General features: G+C 40.6%; 1 protein-coding gene across 3 annotated transcripts in view; it reads right to left on the bottom strand.

Moving 5' to 3' along the window:
• rnf150a (ring finger protein 150a) overlaps positions 1-16,573 on the bottom strand; it is a 117,119-nt gene that overhangs the window by 60,980 nt on the left and 39,566 nt on the right. For all 3 annotated transcript variants that reach the window (XM_078210687.1, XM_078210695.1, XM_078210678.1), the window contains one exon: positions 2,684-2,934. In XM_078210687.1, coding sequence (XP_078066813.1) covers positions 2,684-2,934 — 251 coding nt within the window. The remainder of the gene's footprint in view (positions 1-2,683; positions 2,935-16,573) is intronic.

Consider the following 16,573-nt stretch of genomic DNA (forward strand, 5'->3'; position numbering starts at 1 on the left):
GCTTGAACCATCTGAATTTGAGTACCATCATTTAATTAAATCAACTTTTGTTCCAAATTTTAAAACAGGAGATGATATTGAGTTTTACATTGAAAAATATATACTTTTTTCTCGTATCAGTACGGTAGGTAGCAAAGATGATAATATGGCAAAATGTACTACCCTCGCAGCCTACTATCTGAACTCTGAAACGATCAGAGACTATGAAATAATTTGGGAAATTGATACCCAACTCAAAGACACATAACAAATGTATCTGGAAAGCAAAGCCATAATAGACTACAAACACTGCCATTTAAAATTAATGGATAGATTCCTAGAAATACACTCAAATAGGTACTCGCTTTGATCATTTCATAACCTCATGAGCACAAGCAAGCCACCAAACCGTTAAGAGACCTGATGCCTCATGCTGTCTGATGAACAAACTGCTCAGTGAGCCAGCTACTCAGCCCTCTTGGAAAGGCAAGGGGCGAGGTCATTTCTTAAAAGTAAAAAATGTGAAAACCATCAGATCATGGGTTTTCAATGTAGTGAAGTGGACCACAAGAATATTCACCACTGGTCTCCTTTCAAATTTTGCAATGCAAATCTGGTGGTCACTTCAATAGCCAGTTCAATGGTGAGCGCTGATAGAGACAGGTTGATGTATAACCTTCACTGGATCAGGATGAATGAGGCACACGTAAACGGTAAGAGATAAACTGGCTACTCATCAAAAACTGTACATGACAGCCGAATAAAAGACTACCATTACATAAGACAAAGTTGCCTGCATCGAGGAGCTGTGGATGCAGCTCCTAGATGCATCCATAGCCAGAAGATGGCTGGAATATCTCAGCCACACAGGGTTCAGAGAAATGGAAGCTTATTCATTCTCCTGTTGTTTGATTTTTTAATAGCGAATGATGGACATACCAAGGGGGTTACAGATCAGCAATTCAGGGAGGATGTAACTGGGATAGCACAAGGCTAACCCGACTGGTCCACCGCAAATAATCACAGCAGCTATTGACCGAAAAATGTTTCCCACGTGTGCAGAAACTCAGAGGAGAAGGGCTATTTCAGACACACCTAGTTTGGGATGAACCAAGTCAGAAGGGCAAAGTCTTCACTAATGCACCACAAGGTTCATACAAGACAGACTCCACTTCAGGAGAGTGGGGAGAGGGTTTTTTTTGGACCATGCTTTCCATTTCATTATTCCACACATTATAACATTCCCAAATTTAAGTCATTGTCCACACAGTGACAACATATTACTACATAGTCTAGTGGCTACAGTGTGGCAATGCATGCTGACAAAGCCAATATACAGGAGCAAGAATCTTCTGTAATCTAACATTACATAATATAACCTTGTAACAACATCATTGCACCACCAACAAGCATTATGGGTAATGCAGATAGACATGGCTCATTTTATGATAAATGTTCGGAGATGGGCTGAGTGTTCAATGCATTTTGAATTAGAATACAGGAACCATGTGTAATAAGGAAGCTGCTATGATATTCAGAAGGAGACAGCAAAAATCTTAACATCAATCAAACAACAAAACAGAGAAGATCTTACTGAAAAATCTCTAGGGCGGTAATATTATTTTATTGTTCATGAGCTGCAAGTTCAGTGATTTCCTTCATCCACACTGAGTAATCTCCACATCTATTTATATAGTGCACAAGGTGTCTATTTTTAACCAACATTTCCCATGGTGATTTGAAAAACAGGTTCCCTTGTAATGCCATACACCAATCATGGTAAATATGCATAGGTCGAGTTACAATTAGACATTAAACCGTGCATTGTAAGTAACTTTTGCTTGGATGCAGTCCAAAACTTAAAAGAAAATCAATGACTTTGAAATCCTAATCTGGGTGCTTTTGAGGATTTCTTGTAATGTATTCCACATTTAAAAAAATCTATAATCTATTTTAAGTATCTTCAATGTTTCTGCATTCAAAAGAAGTCAATCTGTAAATTGTATCCACAAACACAATGCCTCCCCCCACTCTGTTTACCTCAACTTACTGGACCCCATGCTCTGTTAATTTTTTCCTTAAAGATCAAACTACCTCCCTCCCTTCTCTTAATTTCTTCCTTAAAACTTTTGACTACCACACTTAATGCCTTCAGTTTGGTTAATATAATCATATAGAAGGCCATATATGCTGGATTCTTTGATCAATCAATCCCATGACCGTGCTCTTTTGTCCGTGTCTGCGTGGGTTTCCTCCCACAGTCCAAAGATGTGCAGGTTAGGTGGATCGGCCATGCTAAATTCCCCTTCAGTGTGCCCGAACAGGCGCCGGAGTGTGGTGACTAGAGGATTTTCACGTAACTTCATTGCAGTGTTAATGTAAGCCTACTTGTGACTAATAAATGAACTTTAATAAATGCTTTTTTTCCCCTGCAACTTGGAACTTTTCCTCCCTTTTATAATGGATAGCCAATTCTTCTTGGATGGTTACTATTGAATTCACTTCCACCGCTCTTTCAAGCAGTGCAGTCAGGTCACAACATCTCTTTTAAAGGCAAATACAAATGCCAAGCTGCTGTTACTATCATAATCCTGAGGACAAATGACACAAATGTTTAAAGATCAATTTTCAATATGTAAAGTTGTCAAAATAAAACAAATAGTCAACAATTCTGTTAAAATCAAAGGATTAAAAATAGTCTTACCTGGTTTCGGTCACGAGCATTTGCATATCTGAACCTCTGGATATAGTAGAAAACTAACCAGGCCAGCGAAATGATCATTAACACAATGAACGAGATCGATACAAATACAACGGAGGTACGGCTGACGTATTTTTGTAAATTACGTGTTCCAATTGTTATGTACATCATTATGGTGATATTCCTTTCAAGTAGGCTCATAATCTCACGACCTTTCAGTTCAGGAATCATAATAGCTACAATGTCTCCTGTACCTGCAAAACAGAAAATGAGAAAGAATTACTAAAATTAAATTGCGGATGCAGTTTACAGAATTGCTTTTTTCTTTCTAGGTGACACAATGAACAGTCATTTTGAAGTCTAGATTATGACAATTATCATTCTGATTTTCAAAATTCACCACAATGTCTATGTATCATGAACATGTTAGAACAGCTAGCAATTTACTTGTTAAATTGGTCAGTATCCTCATGTTTTGAAGCAGGATTCATGAAGGTTGCAACTGTGGCTCTTAAAAGTGATAATCATGGTGCTAAAAGTTGTAATCATGGGCTACCCTCAATTTTCAGTTATAAAACCAATATTTTTTGGTCAGCAAGGGATCTGGTATGCATAGAAATAGGCTTCCCAATCGCAAAACCAAATTGCTGGGAAATCACGTGTTTTTCAGAGCTGGAACGTACATGCTCTGTGGTGACACACATGATTTGCCTTTCAGGTTAGCAAAAATGTTTCTTCTTTCCAAGTATGGATCAGAGTACTGGTGAAGCTTAACAGCTAAAATTCAGCAACTGACCAACATTAGGCAATGGCAAACTGCATGATTTTGGTTTCTCTTTCTGTCCCCACACCAATATCTCTGCAAGCTGTTGCCAATTTTAGTTGGCCCTAATTATGGTTATCTTAACAGACCATTGATTTATAGGAGTATATAAATCAGTAATAAGTAAACAGCAGATCCTAGTAACTGGATTACACTTCAAGATCTCATCAATAAACCAACAACACTCTGGAGTATTGAAGATCTATCTGACTCAGACACTGGATTACTGAGTACACCATGGAGGGTTGATCAAAGTTTTGATTTTTCACCCCAGACATGTTAACTCGGAGCCAACTCCAATCCCATTTAGATTGATTCAAAAAAAGTTTTTTTTTGGTCTTGCAAAATCACATGTCCATAGATAAGCATCATTCAGCATTAGATAGATGATCAGATAGACCCAGGGATGAACACTGACTATATCACTAGAATTCTGCTCTTCTTCAAATAGTTTCATTTAAACCGTTATGTTGCTCCAAGAGGGCAAAAAGGTTCTCCACCAAAACTCAGAGCATCCAACCATTTGGCACTCCTTCAGTACTATACTGACATTTGAGCCTAGATTATGTGCTCAAATCACTGAAGTTGGGAATAACTTACAAGCTATTCACTCAAAAGGTAAGGGTGTCAACACTGAGCCAAAGAAGATCTTGAGGAAAATGGCATTCCTCTTCTCTAATTATAACAATATCTTGACTTGTCCAACATCAGCAGAAATTTCTTCCCATTAAATGTGGAACAGACCAATGCCATAAACTCCTTCACTGACTCCATGCCGTTCCCTGGCCAATATCTGAGGTTGAACCTCACTATTTTCAACCTTAGTATCCTAATCAACAACAAACTGCATCATAATTGACAATAAGCTGCTTCCTTCTCCATAATGTCGCTGTCTCCATGCTTTCCTCAGCTCAGCAAGAAGTCTAACAACACCAGGTTTACCCCAGTCCAACGCCGGCATCTTCCTCAGCTCATCCACTGCTAAGCCCTTCAGCCATGCCTTTGCTCCCTCTAGACACAACTGTTTGATTGCCCTCTGTAAACATGAGCTCATCCAAACTCCTGCTGCCTGCACCGTGCGCCAAGCCCAGTAGCCCGCTGCCCACGTTCACTCACCTAATTAGGTTCCTGGTTCAGCAATGTCTCAATTTATCCTTCATCCTTCCCATCTCCATAAATGCCACCAGCCATAAAACCCTCCGAGATGTCTGCACTCCTCTAATTATGGCTTCTTGTATATTTCTAATTTCCTTTGCTCCACCATTGGCAACCATGCCTTTTGCTGCAATGACCTTAAGCCTTGAAATTCATTCTCTGCCTCTCTACATCTCTTTCGTCCTTTAAGACACTCCTTAAAACCTACCAAACTTTGGGACACCTGACTCAATATCTCTAAGTGGCTCAGTGTCAAATTTTGTTTGATAATCACTCCTGCAAATTGTCTTAGGATATTTGACTACGTAAAGGCACTCCATAAATAAAAATTGTTGTTACTGTTCTCAAGTTATCATGTTCAAAAGCTACTGAGTTGACAATGTCGATGGTCATATTTTCTGTGCTACAAAAGGTTAAATATGCCACACTTAAACTGACTAAAGCAGGTCCTTGTTATGTATGTAAAATATACTGATACTGAGCACACAAAAGCAGCTGAGACATTGCCGCAAAATACAAATTGTCTACCATGTTGATCAGCCAAAACATCCAAAACAGTTGAAGTGGAGAGGTGTTCACCGTAAACGATATAAACATATTTTGTTCAATGTTAACATATTTACTCCATGAAAATATGATAATGGACGATCAGAAAATATTTCTCAAGCTATTTATTTTTACTGTAATTGATCTTTAAACACTCACTTTTAATTGAAAGCTGTTCTTGCCTGCAAATCCAACTCAAATACACAATTATGTAATATTATGTCAAACACAGAAATCCTGCTAAAATAATTATTGAGATTAGTGCAATCAGTAGCGACATTTTTCTTGCATTATAAAAATAAACTAGCTGTGAATAGAAGGCAGAGTGGTGTTATGTACATAGCCTTTCTTAAGAATGTAAAATGCATTAATAAATTAAATCACATGACAAAGAGAAAATAACTTCTAGAGTCATTTCATGGTATGTTACCTTCCAAATCAGAATGGCAACTGGTTGAGAATTATTGATTTTCTCCAGACCTAATCATACTTGTGCAGATCAATCCATGAAACAAGGAAATTCTTGCTGTGTGTCTGCATCAGCACCGCTGTTCCTGCGTCTTGTGCAATTTCCACAGTGACCACTTTTCTTATTGTTGCTGATGGTGCAGCGTTCAAAATTGTCCACTGTGTTATAATCATCATTACAAAATCCCTGCAGTGCAGAAGGTGGCCATTTGGCCCGTCAAGTCTGCACCGACCACAATCCCACCCAGGCAATATTGCCGTAACCCCACATATTGACCCTGCTAATCTATTGGAGATCAACTTGGTCAACCTGCTATAAGTGTCTCCCAGTTTTGTGCACCAAGTGATTCAGGTAATGCTGTGACACATGCTCAGGTAGATGGTAGTTCACCCCCAAAATATGCCAAATTTGAGCCCACCACACAAGACATATTTGGGAAGTCATATTATCCAGTACTTGCATTAATATAGTACTTTTCACAGCCTCTAGACGTGCCAAAGCATTTTATAGCCAATTAGCACTTTACAGCCAATGAAGTACTTCTGAATTGTAGTCACTGTTCTAATGTAGGAAATGTGCCAACTAATTACTCTTACAAAAAGCAATGTGATCATGACCAGGACATCTATTTTTGTAATGTTGATTGAGGGATAAATATTGGCTAAGACACAGGGGTAATTCCTCTGCTCCTCTTCAAAATAGCGCCATAGGAGGTAGATGGGACCACGGTTTATGGATCCATCAGAATGCTGGCACCTCCAACAGTGCAGCAATCCCTCGGTACCACACTAGAATGTCTGCCTTGATTTTTGTGTTCAAGTCCTGGAGTGGCACTGGTACTCAGAATATTGGTAGGCCAGAGTGCTAACAATTAAGTCATGGTTCAAATGCGTTGTCAGCAGAACTGCGCTTTCAATAACATTGCCTCAATGATATTTCACATTCCACCACAGCGTTGCATGTATACTGGTTCTGAAGTGCTGTGGGTAAAGCTTGTCAGGCTCTTTCACATAACGGGCCAAAATTTGCTGGGGTGTTGGGGGGGTGGTGGTGGTGGTGGTTTACAGTTAATCTTGTGCCATGAATTGCTGGAAATATGATTGCTAACACTGCCAATTGGGGATTCACAATTTGGTACTAGGCGGGGACAGTTATTTTATCTCCTTAGCCAATGAATCGTTGGCAAAGCTCTGATTGATTAGCATGGATAACTGATCATTTTTTTAAAAAATCACGGGCATTTCACAGCATTAGCCTCCATCAAGCACTTTTCATTGTGTTCTAGTTATTTTCTTTCTGTTCTATCACTTTGTTGCATTCCCAAATGCACTTTTCTTCAAGATAGATTTATCTCCTTTTATAATTTCCCCAACTTAACACGCATCTGATTTAGAACAAAGAACAGTACAGCACAGGAAACAGGCCCTTCGGCCCTCCAAGCCTGTGCCGCTCCTTGGTCCAACTAGACCAATCGTTTGTATCCCTCCATTCCCAGGCTAATTTGTGAGATTATATGGCATGTGCAAAACAATCATCATCAACTGATAATCAATTTTGAACTGAAAGGTCAGTGAAATCATATGTTGGAGTACTGGCAGGGTCCTTAAGTCATAAAATAACAGCCGTAGCCTTCTGCTGCGAGTTTAATTTGTTTTTATAGCGCATTTGAAGCAAGCTTTTGACACACATGGGGAGGTTAACGATAAATTCCAGTTTTTGAGGGTCTAACAGCAAAGTGGCACAAATAGATCAGCAATTTGTGAAGATTTGTAACTCAGCGCTTTGTTTCCTCACCAGAAATTGTGGGGCATGCTGTACATCAAAAACTTGCTGTTATTTTTGCAGAACATTCTGGGCCATTCACCCAAGTTTCATAAGAGATAGACTACAAGATAAACTGTTTAGTTAGCGTGCAACTTGATACCACGTTTCCTCAGTCTGTCAAGTAGAGTATAGGCAGCAAAAACAGGATATAGGCAATGCAAGCAAGAAAATCATTCAATCACCAAAAATAGCCATCTGCTAGTTAGTTAACACGTATTCATGTTAGATTCACCGGAACTGGGACTACATTAACTATTCAGTGAAAACACAAAGTCACCTGCTTGGAATGACTTCAATCCACTTCCCCAGATTTTTGAATGGCTTACTACAATTTTAATCAAACAACAGATGGTGTCTTTTGATTGAAAGTAGTTTGTTTCATTGATTGATGGTGTTCAGGTTTCCAACTGAAGTACATTTCCTGCTTGGTGCGAATTCCAACTAATGCCATATTTTCATAACGTAGTTCTTCATATATAGTGATGTCAATTCCATTGATTTGATTTATTGTCACATTTATTGGTATACAGTGAAAAGTATTGTTTCTTGAGCGCTACACAGACAAAACATACCGTACATAGAGAAGGAAAGAAAAAGGTGCAGAATGCAGTGTTATAGTCATAGCTAGGGTGTAGAGAAAGATCAACTTAATGCAGGGTAGGTCCATTCAAAAGTCTGATGGCAGCAGGGAAGAAGCTGTTATCGAGATGGTTGGTACCTGGCCTCAGACTTTGGTATCTTTTTCCCAACGCAAGAAGATGGAAGAGAGCATGTCCAGGATGCACCTTCTCCTTTCCTTCTCTATATACAGTATGTTTTGTCTGTATAACACGCAAGAAACAATATTTTTCACTGTATACCAATACATGTGACAATAATAAATCAAATCAATGGAATTGATTCTCAATCTGTCCACAGTGCTGCTCCTCAGTTCTCTAATATTCCCCGAGCCGAAACACTCACTGACTAAATCAGAAGAGGATCTGGTTGATGTTCACATTAAGCCTTTCGTTCTTCGGTATTTGAAGCATCAAACGTGCTAAGAATAGTAAGTGGGTTTTGCAGTGGCTCCTAAGAAAAGCCAAGGAGATCTGAGCCACAAATTGTCCCCTTCACCGAGGACTGTCTCCATTGAATGTACTGCACTGATCTTTTAAAACTGTAATGAGGAAAGGCATGATTTCCAACAGGTTAGATAGGATTATGTTTGAAACACACAAATACACCAATATTTCACTCTGCTTTAAAACATGCAACTACAATATATTAACACTAAGTAGGCCTTAAAACCTATTGAATTTGCCCAGAAAGAAAACAGGACATTGTGTGTGGTGAACCATCATCATTAAATTTCATCAGAAGGCATGTTTACGAATAACTGGCCCATCAGAGACATTCCCATTGGAAGTAAATTCAATCATTTATTGCTGCTTTACTCATTATTTGCTCATTATTTTTGAGTTGTAAATAAATATTAATTGCTTTGCAAAGATTCTGATCCACGTTCAACATCTACCAATTGATAGTTAAGCACAAAATTATGAAGAATCCATTAAACTTTACAAGATCACAGTTGATCCTTGCACCAATGTGGACACAGTTTTTGGGAATTGAATCATTTCTCAAGTACAAATTAGCTGAACCCTCTTCAACCTGTTACAGGCAGCAATAATACAACCAAAATGTGTAAATAACATTTTTTTCTAAGCACAGTAACCAATTCAGTGATATGTTAACTTATACAAAATAAATATTTATATTGAGCAAGTGGTCAAATATTGGGGGAGGAAAAAGGGAAAACACCCAAAATAGGTTGATAGAAATTCAATTCCAAATTCATCTAAAACTGCTCTAGCTGCGAGGAGAGGAGGAGTGGGAGAAAAATTACTTTTGGAAACAATATGAAAGATTCAGTGTATACTGGGGAATAAAGAATCCACAAGGTCTGTGGATTACTTTACAAAATGTGCAAGATGAGGGGTATAAAAAAAATGTAGTAAAATAGCAACGTGATCCATTATCTCAACAGGCACGCAGGGAGCAATAAATGCAACTCTGTATCCTTTGCACAGTTAAACATGCAGAGAGCACAGGTTTTCAAGTCCAAAAATATAAATAGTGATATTAAATATTTAACTACCACCTACATGCAGTTCCAAATCTATACACTTCATCAGCTAATGAAAAATGTTGCCTTAAAACCATCTGCACAAACATTTCAACATGAGGAAAAGACATGAGGAAAAGAAAAATATTCGGATAAAATATACCGGATTGAAAAATACTTCAAAATGCAGGTACTAATATAAAATCAGTGACTATTACTAGCTTTTAATGAAAACGAATTAAATATATTCATTCTCAGTCATTAGTTTGACATTTGCTCAACTGTTCACACTATGTGCAGTTAAGTGTATGTTTTGTCATCGGGGGGATAGTTCAAAGGAGTTGCGAGGGGCAAGTTTTTTTCTACAGAGAGTGGTAGGTGCCTGGAACGCGCTGCCAGGGATGGTGGCAGAGGCAGATACAATAGGGGTATCTAAGGGGCTTTTAGATAAACACATGAATGTGCAAGGAATAGAGGGATATGGACCAAGGCAGGCAGAAGGGATTAGTTTAATTTGGAGTCATGTTCAGCACAACATCGTGGGCCTAAGGGCCTGTTCCTGAGCTGTACCGTTCTACATGGAAGAGTTCATATTGAGCTATATGGAGCTCCAGGAGAGCTTACCTGGCCTAGTAAAAATTCAGCATTGAAGGAAGGCGAAGATAACTAAATTTGAACCAAAGACCAATTTACTCGTTATTTACCCAAATTGGTGATGCAACAAATATCAAAAGCATGTCAGCTTCTTAAATTTAACATTGTATGTAAATCAACAAAACTGTACTGTCCCAGGTGAGATTTGCACAGCAGTGAAGAATTTTTTTGCACAAATTGCAAAAACACATGAATCACAACAGCCACGAATCTTGTGTTTTGGAAAAGTCACTCAAGTAGCATAATTGCACACATTTAGCATAACTGCACACAAATAAAAAAGCATAATCACTTTGCTGGGATTATGCTATAGACCTCCAGTCATAGGCAGATGGAGGAGCAAATATGCAGGCCAATCACAGAGAGGGTGAGAGGATTAGGGTTAAAGTAGTAAGAGATTTCAACTTTACCAATATTAACTGGAATCTCCTTAGTGTGAAAGAATTAGACAAGGTGGAGTTTTTAAAGTGCATCCAGAAGAGATTTTTTGTGCCAGTACCTAGGTAGTCCTACTAGGGATGGGGTAGTGTTAGACCTAATTCTGAGGAATGAAGTTGGGTCAGTGGTTGAAGCGTCAGTGGGTGAGCATTTTGGGGATAGTGACTGTAACTCTAAGTTCCAAAGTCATTATGAAAAAGGATAAGGATAGTCCAGAAGTCAAGCATCTGAACTGGGGAAAGACCAATTTAAATATCGTTAGGCAGGCTCTGGCAAACATAGACTGGGAGGAGCTAAATCTACATTTGGAAAGTGGGATTCTTTTAAAAGTGAAATAGTGAGTGTTCAGGGCTAATGGCTTCCTCTAAGAGTGAAGAGAACTCTGGATGTCAAGGGATATTGAGGATTTCATTAAAAAAAGGAAGCATGTGGTAGATATAGAGCACTAAAAATGGTGGAGACCCTTCGGCAGGGAGTGTGTAGGGGGTGCTTAAAAAAGAATTTAGGAGGGAAAAGAGGGGCCATGGATTATCATTGGCAGATAAGATTAGGGAAAACCCCAAGGCATTGTATAAGTATATTAAGTGCAAGAGGATGACAAAGGAATGAGTGGGGCCCATTCAAGACCAAAGAGGCAATCTGTGCATGGAGCCAGAGGACATGGGCAAGGTCTTAAATGGATATTTTCATCTATATTCACTAAGGAGAAAGACATTATAGCTGGAGATTTCAGTTGGGATGGTGAAGTTCTAGAACATGTTAAGATTAATAAGGAGGAGGCATTAGATGTCTTAGTGGGCATAAAGGTGCACAAGTCTCCAGGGCCTGATGCGATGTATCCCAGGCTGCTATGGAAGGCAAGGGAGGAGATTGAAGAGGCCCTGACAGAGATATTTAAATCTTCGCTGGCCACAGGTGAAGTGCCGGATGATTGGAGGATAGCCAATGTGGTTCCTTTATTAAAGAAGAGCGGCAGGGAGGTAGGGAATTACAGGCCAGTCAGTCTGACAGTGGTAGGGAAATTATTGGAAAAAATTCTGAGGGACAGGATTAATCAACAGCTGGAAAGGCAAGGATTGATCAGAGGTAGTCAGCACAGATCTGTTGATGGGAGATCCTGACTAACTAATTTAACTGAGTTTTTAAAAAAAGATAACAAAATACATTGATGAAAGTAGCACAGCTGATGTGTTTTACAAGGCCTTTGACAAGGTCCCACATGGAAAGCTGGTCCAAAAGGTTAGAGCCCACGGGGTCCAAGGCAAGTTGGCAAATTGGATCCAAAAATGGCTTGTCAATAGGAGGCAAAGGGTGATGGTGGAGGGCTGCTTTTGTGATTGGAAGCCTGTGACCAGCAGTATAACATAGGGATTAGTGCTGGGACCCTTGCTGTTTGTTAAATACATTAACAACTTGGATATGAATGTAGATGGTATAATTAGTAAGTTTGCAGATGACATAGAAATTGGTGGTGTTGTGGGTAGTGAGGAGGATATTCATAGGCTACATACTGATATTGATCAGCTAGTAAATTGGGCACAGCAATGGCAGATGAAATTTAATCCTGATAAGTGTGAGGTGACACATTTGGGAGGTCTTAAACGGGTAGGGTATACACAATGAATAGTCGGTCCCCAGGGAGTATTGAGGAACGAAGGGACCTTGGTTTACAAGTTCATAGATCCCTGAAGGTGGCAGCACAGGTAGATAGGGTGATGAAGAAGGCATACGGAATGCTTACCTTGTCTTCGTTAGCTAGGGCATAGAATATAGGAACAAGGAGGTCTTGGTACAACTTTATGAAACATTGGTTAGGTCACAGATGGAGTATTGTGTGCAGCTCTGGTACACCACACTATCGGAAGGACGTAATTGCACTGGAGAGAGTGCAAAGGAGGTTCACTATGATGTTGCCAAGGATGGAAAGTTTCAGTACGAGGAGAGATTAGTTTTGTGTTCCCTGGAGCAGAAGAGGCTTACAAAATTATGAAAGGTGTAGATAGGGTGGTGGAAATATGGAATGCACTGCTTGAGAGAGTGTGGTGGAGGCAGGTACTCTCGCAATATTTATGAAGCATCTGGACGAGCACTTAAAATCGCCAAGGCATAGTAGACTATGGTCCAAGAGCTGGTATATGGAATTTGTATAGATTGGTATTTGATGGTTGACATAGGCATGGTGGGCTGAAGGGCCAGGTTTTGTGCTGCCTGACTCGATGACAAGCAGTACACTTCATCTTATTCCAGCTATCCTGGTGCTAAATGCAGTTGGTGCAGACATCATGGAAAAAGGGTTCTGTGTATGCTTAGGAACGATGTAAAATATACTGACTATACCCGACTGACTCAGACCTTGTTAAAGGTCTTAAGGATGTGCCATATGCTGACTGAAGGAGAGATCCTGCTTCAGAACATATGTCATCCTGTATTACTTTAAGAGTTGCAGTATACCTATTCATGAATCTTTCAGTACGTAGAAATCATAGAAATCCTACAGTGCAGAAAGAGGCCATTCGGCCCATCGAGTCTGCACCAACCACAATCCCACCCAGGCCCTACCCCCATATCCCTACATATTTTACCTGCTAATCCCGCTAACCTACGCATCCCGGGACACTAAAGGGCAATTTAGCACGGCCAATTAACCTAACCCGCACATCTTTGGACTGTGGGAGGAAACTGGAGCACCCGGAGGAAATCCACGCAGACACAGGAAGAATGTGCAAACTCCACACAGACAGTGACCCAAGCTGGGAATCGAACCCAGGTCCCTGGAGCTGTGAAGCAGCAGTGCTAACCACCGTGCTACCGTGACTCATCAATAAAGTGAAATTAGTTTCAGTTCTTTGATTAATGGTCCCATTATGCTTACTTCCCAAGTGTGACCACTCAATGATTTCTCTGGAAAGCGCAGGGAAAAACAGGGAAAAGAGAATAAAGCCCGACTGATTTTAGAATTTCCCCAGGTTAAACCGGAGGTGTCGGATCAAGTTGAAAAACTTTCACCACAGGACACCAAATGTGAGAGGACAAAAGACCATTCAGGTAAAGCCATTCAGAGGTGAAAATCGTTTAAACACCATTCAAAATTCAAACTCCAAACAAAGTTCAAGGTTCATCCTCTCCAAAAATCCATGCCCCTCATAAAAAACAAGGGTCAACACTGTGAAGCTTTAAATCCACCACAAGACTCAGCTTTGTGTTAATAGGTATTCACAAACACCTTCGGCAGGATTTTCCACATTAACTCGCCATTGGCTTGCGGCAAGATCTTCTGGTCCACTGTAGTCAGCGGGGACTCCCTCGCCGCTAGGAAACCCGCAGCAGGGGTGCACTGCCTGCAGAACTGGAAGATCCCAACGGTGCAAATGACGGGAAAATTCTAGCCTTAAGTCTACTCCTTATTTTAATCAGTACATTCCCATCAACTATAAGAACACAGAAGCAAAATACTGTGGGTGCTGGAAATCTGAACTTAAAACAGAAAATGCTGGAAATACTCAGTAGGTCTAGAAACATCTGTGGAGAGACTACTTCAGCTCCGTGACCTTTCATCAGAACTCAGTTGTTGATTTGCCCCTCAGGATGCTATCTTTTCATAAAACAAGCTCCCTCCAGATCTCAACCTGCTGCTGATTTTGAAACCCCCATACCTATGATTATTGTTGACCTGCCTCTGACTTTGAATCACAACAGGAGCCTAGGCTAAATAGAGGGATACAAACGGATGGTTAGTTAGGAACACATGATCGGTGCAGGCTTGGGGGGGCCGAAGGGCCTGTTCCTGTGCTGTATTGTTCTTTGTAAAGTTGGGTGCAAAAAGAAATGACGCTTCTTGAATATCTCGATGTTGGAAGACCTAGAATTGGCACCAACAGCTGGGGGAGGGGGGTGTGCGTGCGCATGTTTGCGTGCAATAGTTATAAGCAGAAAAGGCTGAAGACAGGGTTAGAGATGGGATTGTGGATTGGGCAAGTTTACTATTGTGGCTTCCATTTTGCCAGAGCTTACAAGACCATTTATTGGGGTTTACGAGTGAGGATAAGAGAGTCTCTGGGAATCTGTGAGATCAAGACCGTCATAAACCCAGGTGAGGTGGTTCTACATTCATGGTCAGAATACGGCTGCTGGTAAACAATAAACCTGTTGGACTTTAACCTGGTGTTGTGAGACTTCTTACTGTGCTTATCCCAGTCCAACGCCGGCATCTCCACATCACAACAGGCAAGGTACCAGAGGATTGGAGAGCAGCTAACATTGTTCCTCTGTTTAAGAAGGGCAGAAGAGACAATCTGGGAAATTACAGGCCTGTGAGCCTTATATCAGTGGTGGGATAATTATTGGAGAAGATTCTTAAAGACAGGATCTACTCGCATCTGGAAGAGAATAGGCTTATTAGCGATAGGCAGCATGGTTTTGTGAAGGGGAGATCGTGTCTCGCAAACTTGATTTGAGTTCTTTGAGAAAGTGACAAGAAAAATTGACCCGGGCAGGGCAGTGGATGTTGTATACATGAACTTTAGTAAGCCTTCAATAAGGTTCCTCATGGCAGGCTGATACCAAAGGTGAAGTCATATGGGATCCAAGGTGAGCTGGTAAAATGGATGCAAAACTGGCTTGGGCATAGAAAGCAGAGAGTAGCAGTGGAAGGGTACTTTTCTAACTGGAGGTCTGTGACAAGCAATCCACAAGGATCAGTGTTGGGGCCTCTGTTGTTTGTAATTTGGAGGAAAGGTAGGTGGTCTGATTAGTAAATTTGCAGATGATACAAAAATTGGGGGAGTAACAGATAGGGAGGAGGATTGTCAGAGGATATAGCAGGATACAAATTGGCTGAAGACCTGGGCTGAAAGATGGCAGATGGAATTTAACCCTGACAAATGTGAGGTGATGTGATTTGAAAGGTCTACTGCAGAAGGAAAGTATACAGTAAATGGCAGAGCCCCTAGAAATATTAGCATACAGAGGGATCTAGGCAAGTGGACAAGGTGGTCAAGAAGGCATATGACATGCTGGCCTTCATTGGTCAGGGCGGTGAGTATAGGAATTGGAAAATCATGTTGCAGCTGTACAAGGCTTTGGTTAGGCCACATTTGGAGCTTTGTGTACAATTCTGATGACCACACTATCAGAAGGATGCTGATGCATTGGAAAGAATGCAGAAGAGATTTACCAGGATGTTGTCTGATTTAGAGGATATGGACTATGAAGAAAGGTTGAACAAACTTGGATTATTTTCATTGGAGCATCAGAGGAATTGGGGGGGGGGGGGGGGGGGGGGGGGGGGTGGTGGTGGTGGTGACCTGACTGAGGTTTACAAGATTATGACAGGGTTGGATAGAGTGGATAGTCAGAGTCTTTTTCCCAGGGTCGAAGGGTCAATTACTGGGGGCATAGGTTGAAAGTGAGAGGGGGAAAGTTTAAAAGAGATGTATGGGGCAAGTTTTTCACACAGAGGGTGGTGAATGCCTGGAACGTTCTGCCAGAGGTGGTGGTGGAAGCAGATTCTGTAACAATGTTCAAGAAGCATCTGGATGGATACATGAATATGCAGGGAATAGTGGGATATGGACCACGTAAAGGCAAGAAAATATTAGATTAGAGTGACATCTGTGTCAGCACAGACTTGGTGGGCCAAAGGGCCTATTTCTCTGCTGTACTGTTCTTTGTTCTAAATGCAACTTGAGGCCAAAATTGTTTCGGTGGGAAAGTGAGAGAAACCTACTTACCAGAGGCTAGGTTAGAGAACTTTGGAGCTGTACATGATGTCACATGTTTGTGGACAGTAATGCTGATGCTTGTGGTATTGTCAGGCACATCTTTGTTGTGTTGCCTATTCAAAGCTAAATGTACATTTGCATTTGAAGCATCATTCAC

The sequence above is a fragment of the Mustelus asterias genome, chromosome 1, assembly GCF_964213995.1.
Source record: "Mustelus asterias chromosome 1, sMusAst1.hap1.1, whole genome shotgun sequence".
Taxonomy (NCBI): domain Eukaryota; kingdom Metazoa; phylum Chordata; class Chondrichthyes; order Carcharhiniformes; family Triakidae; genus Mustelus; species Mustelus asterias.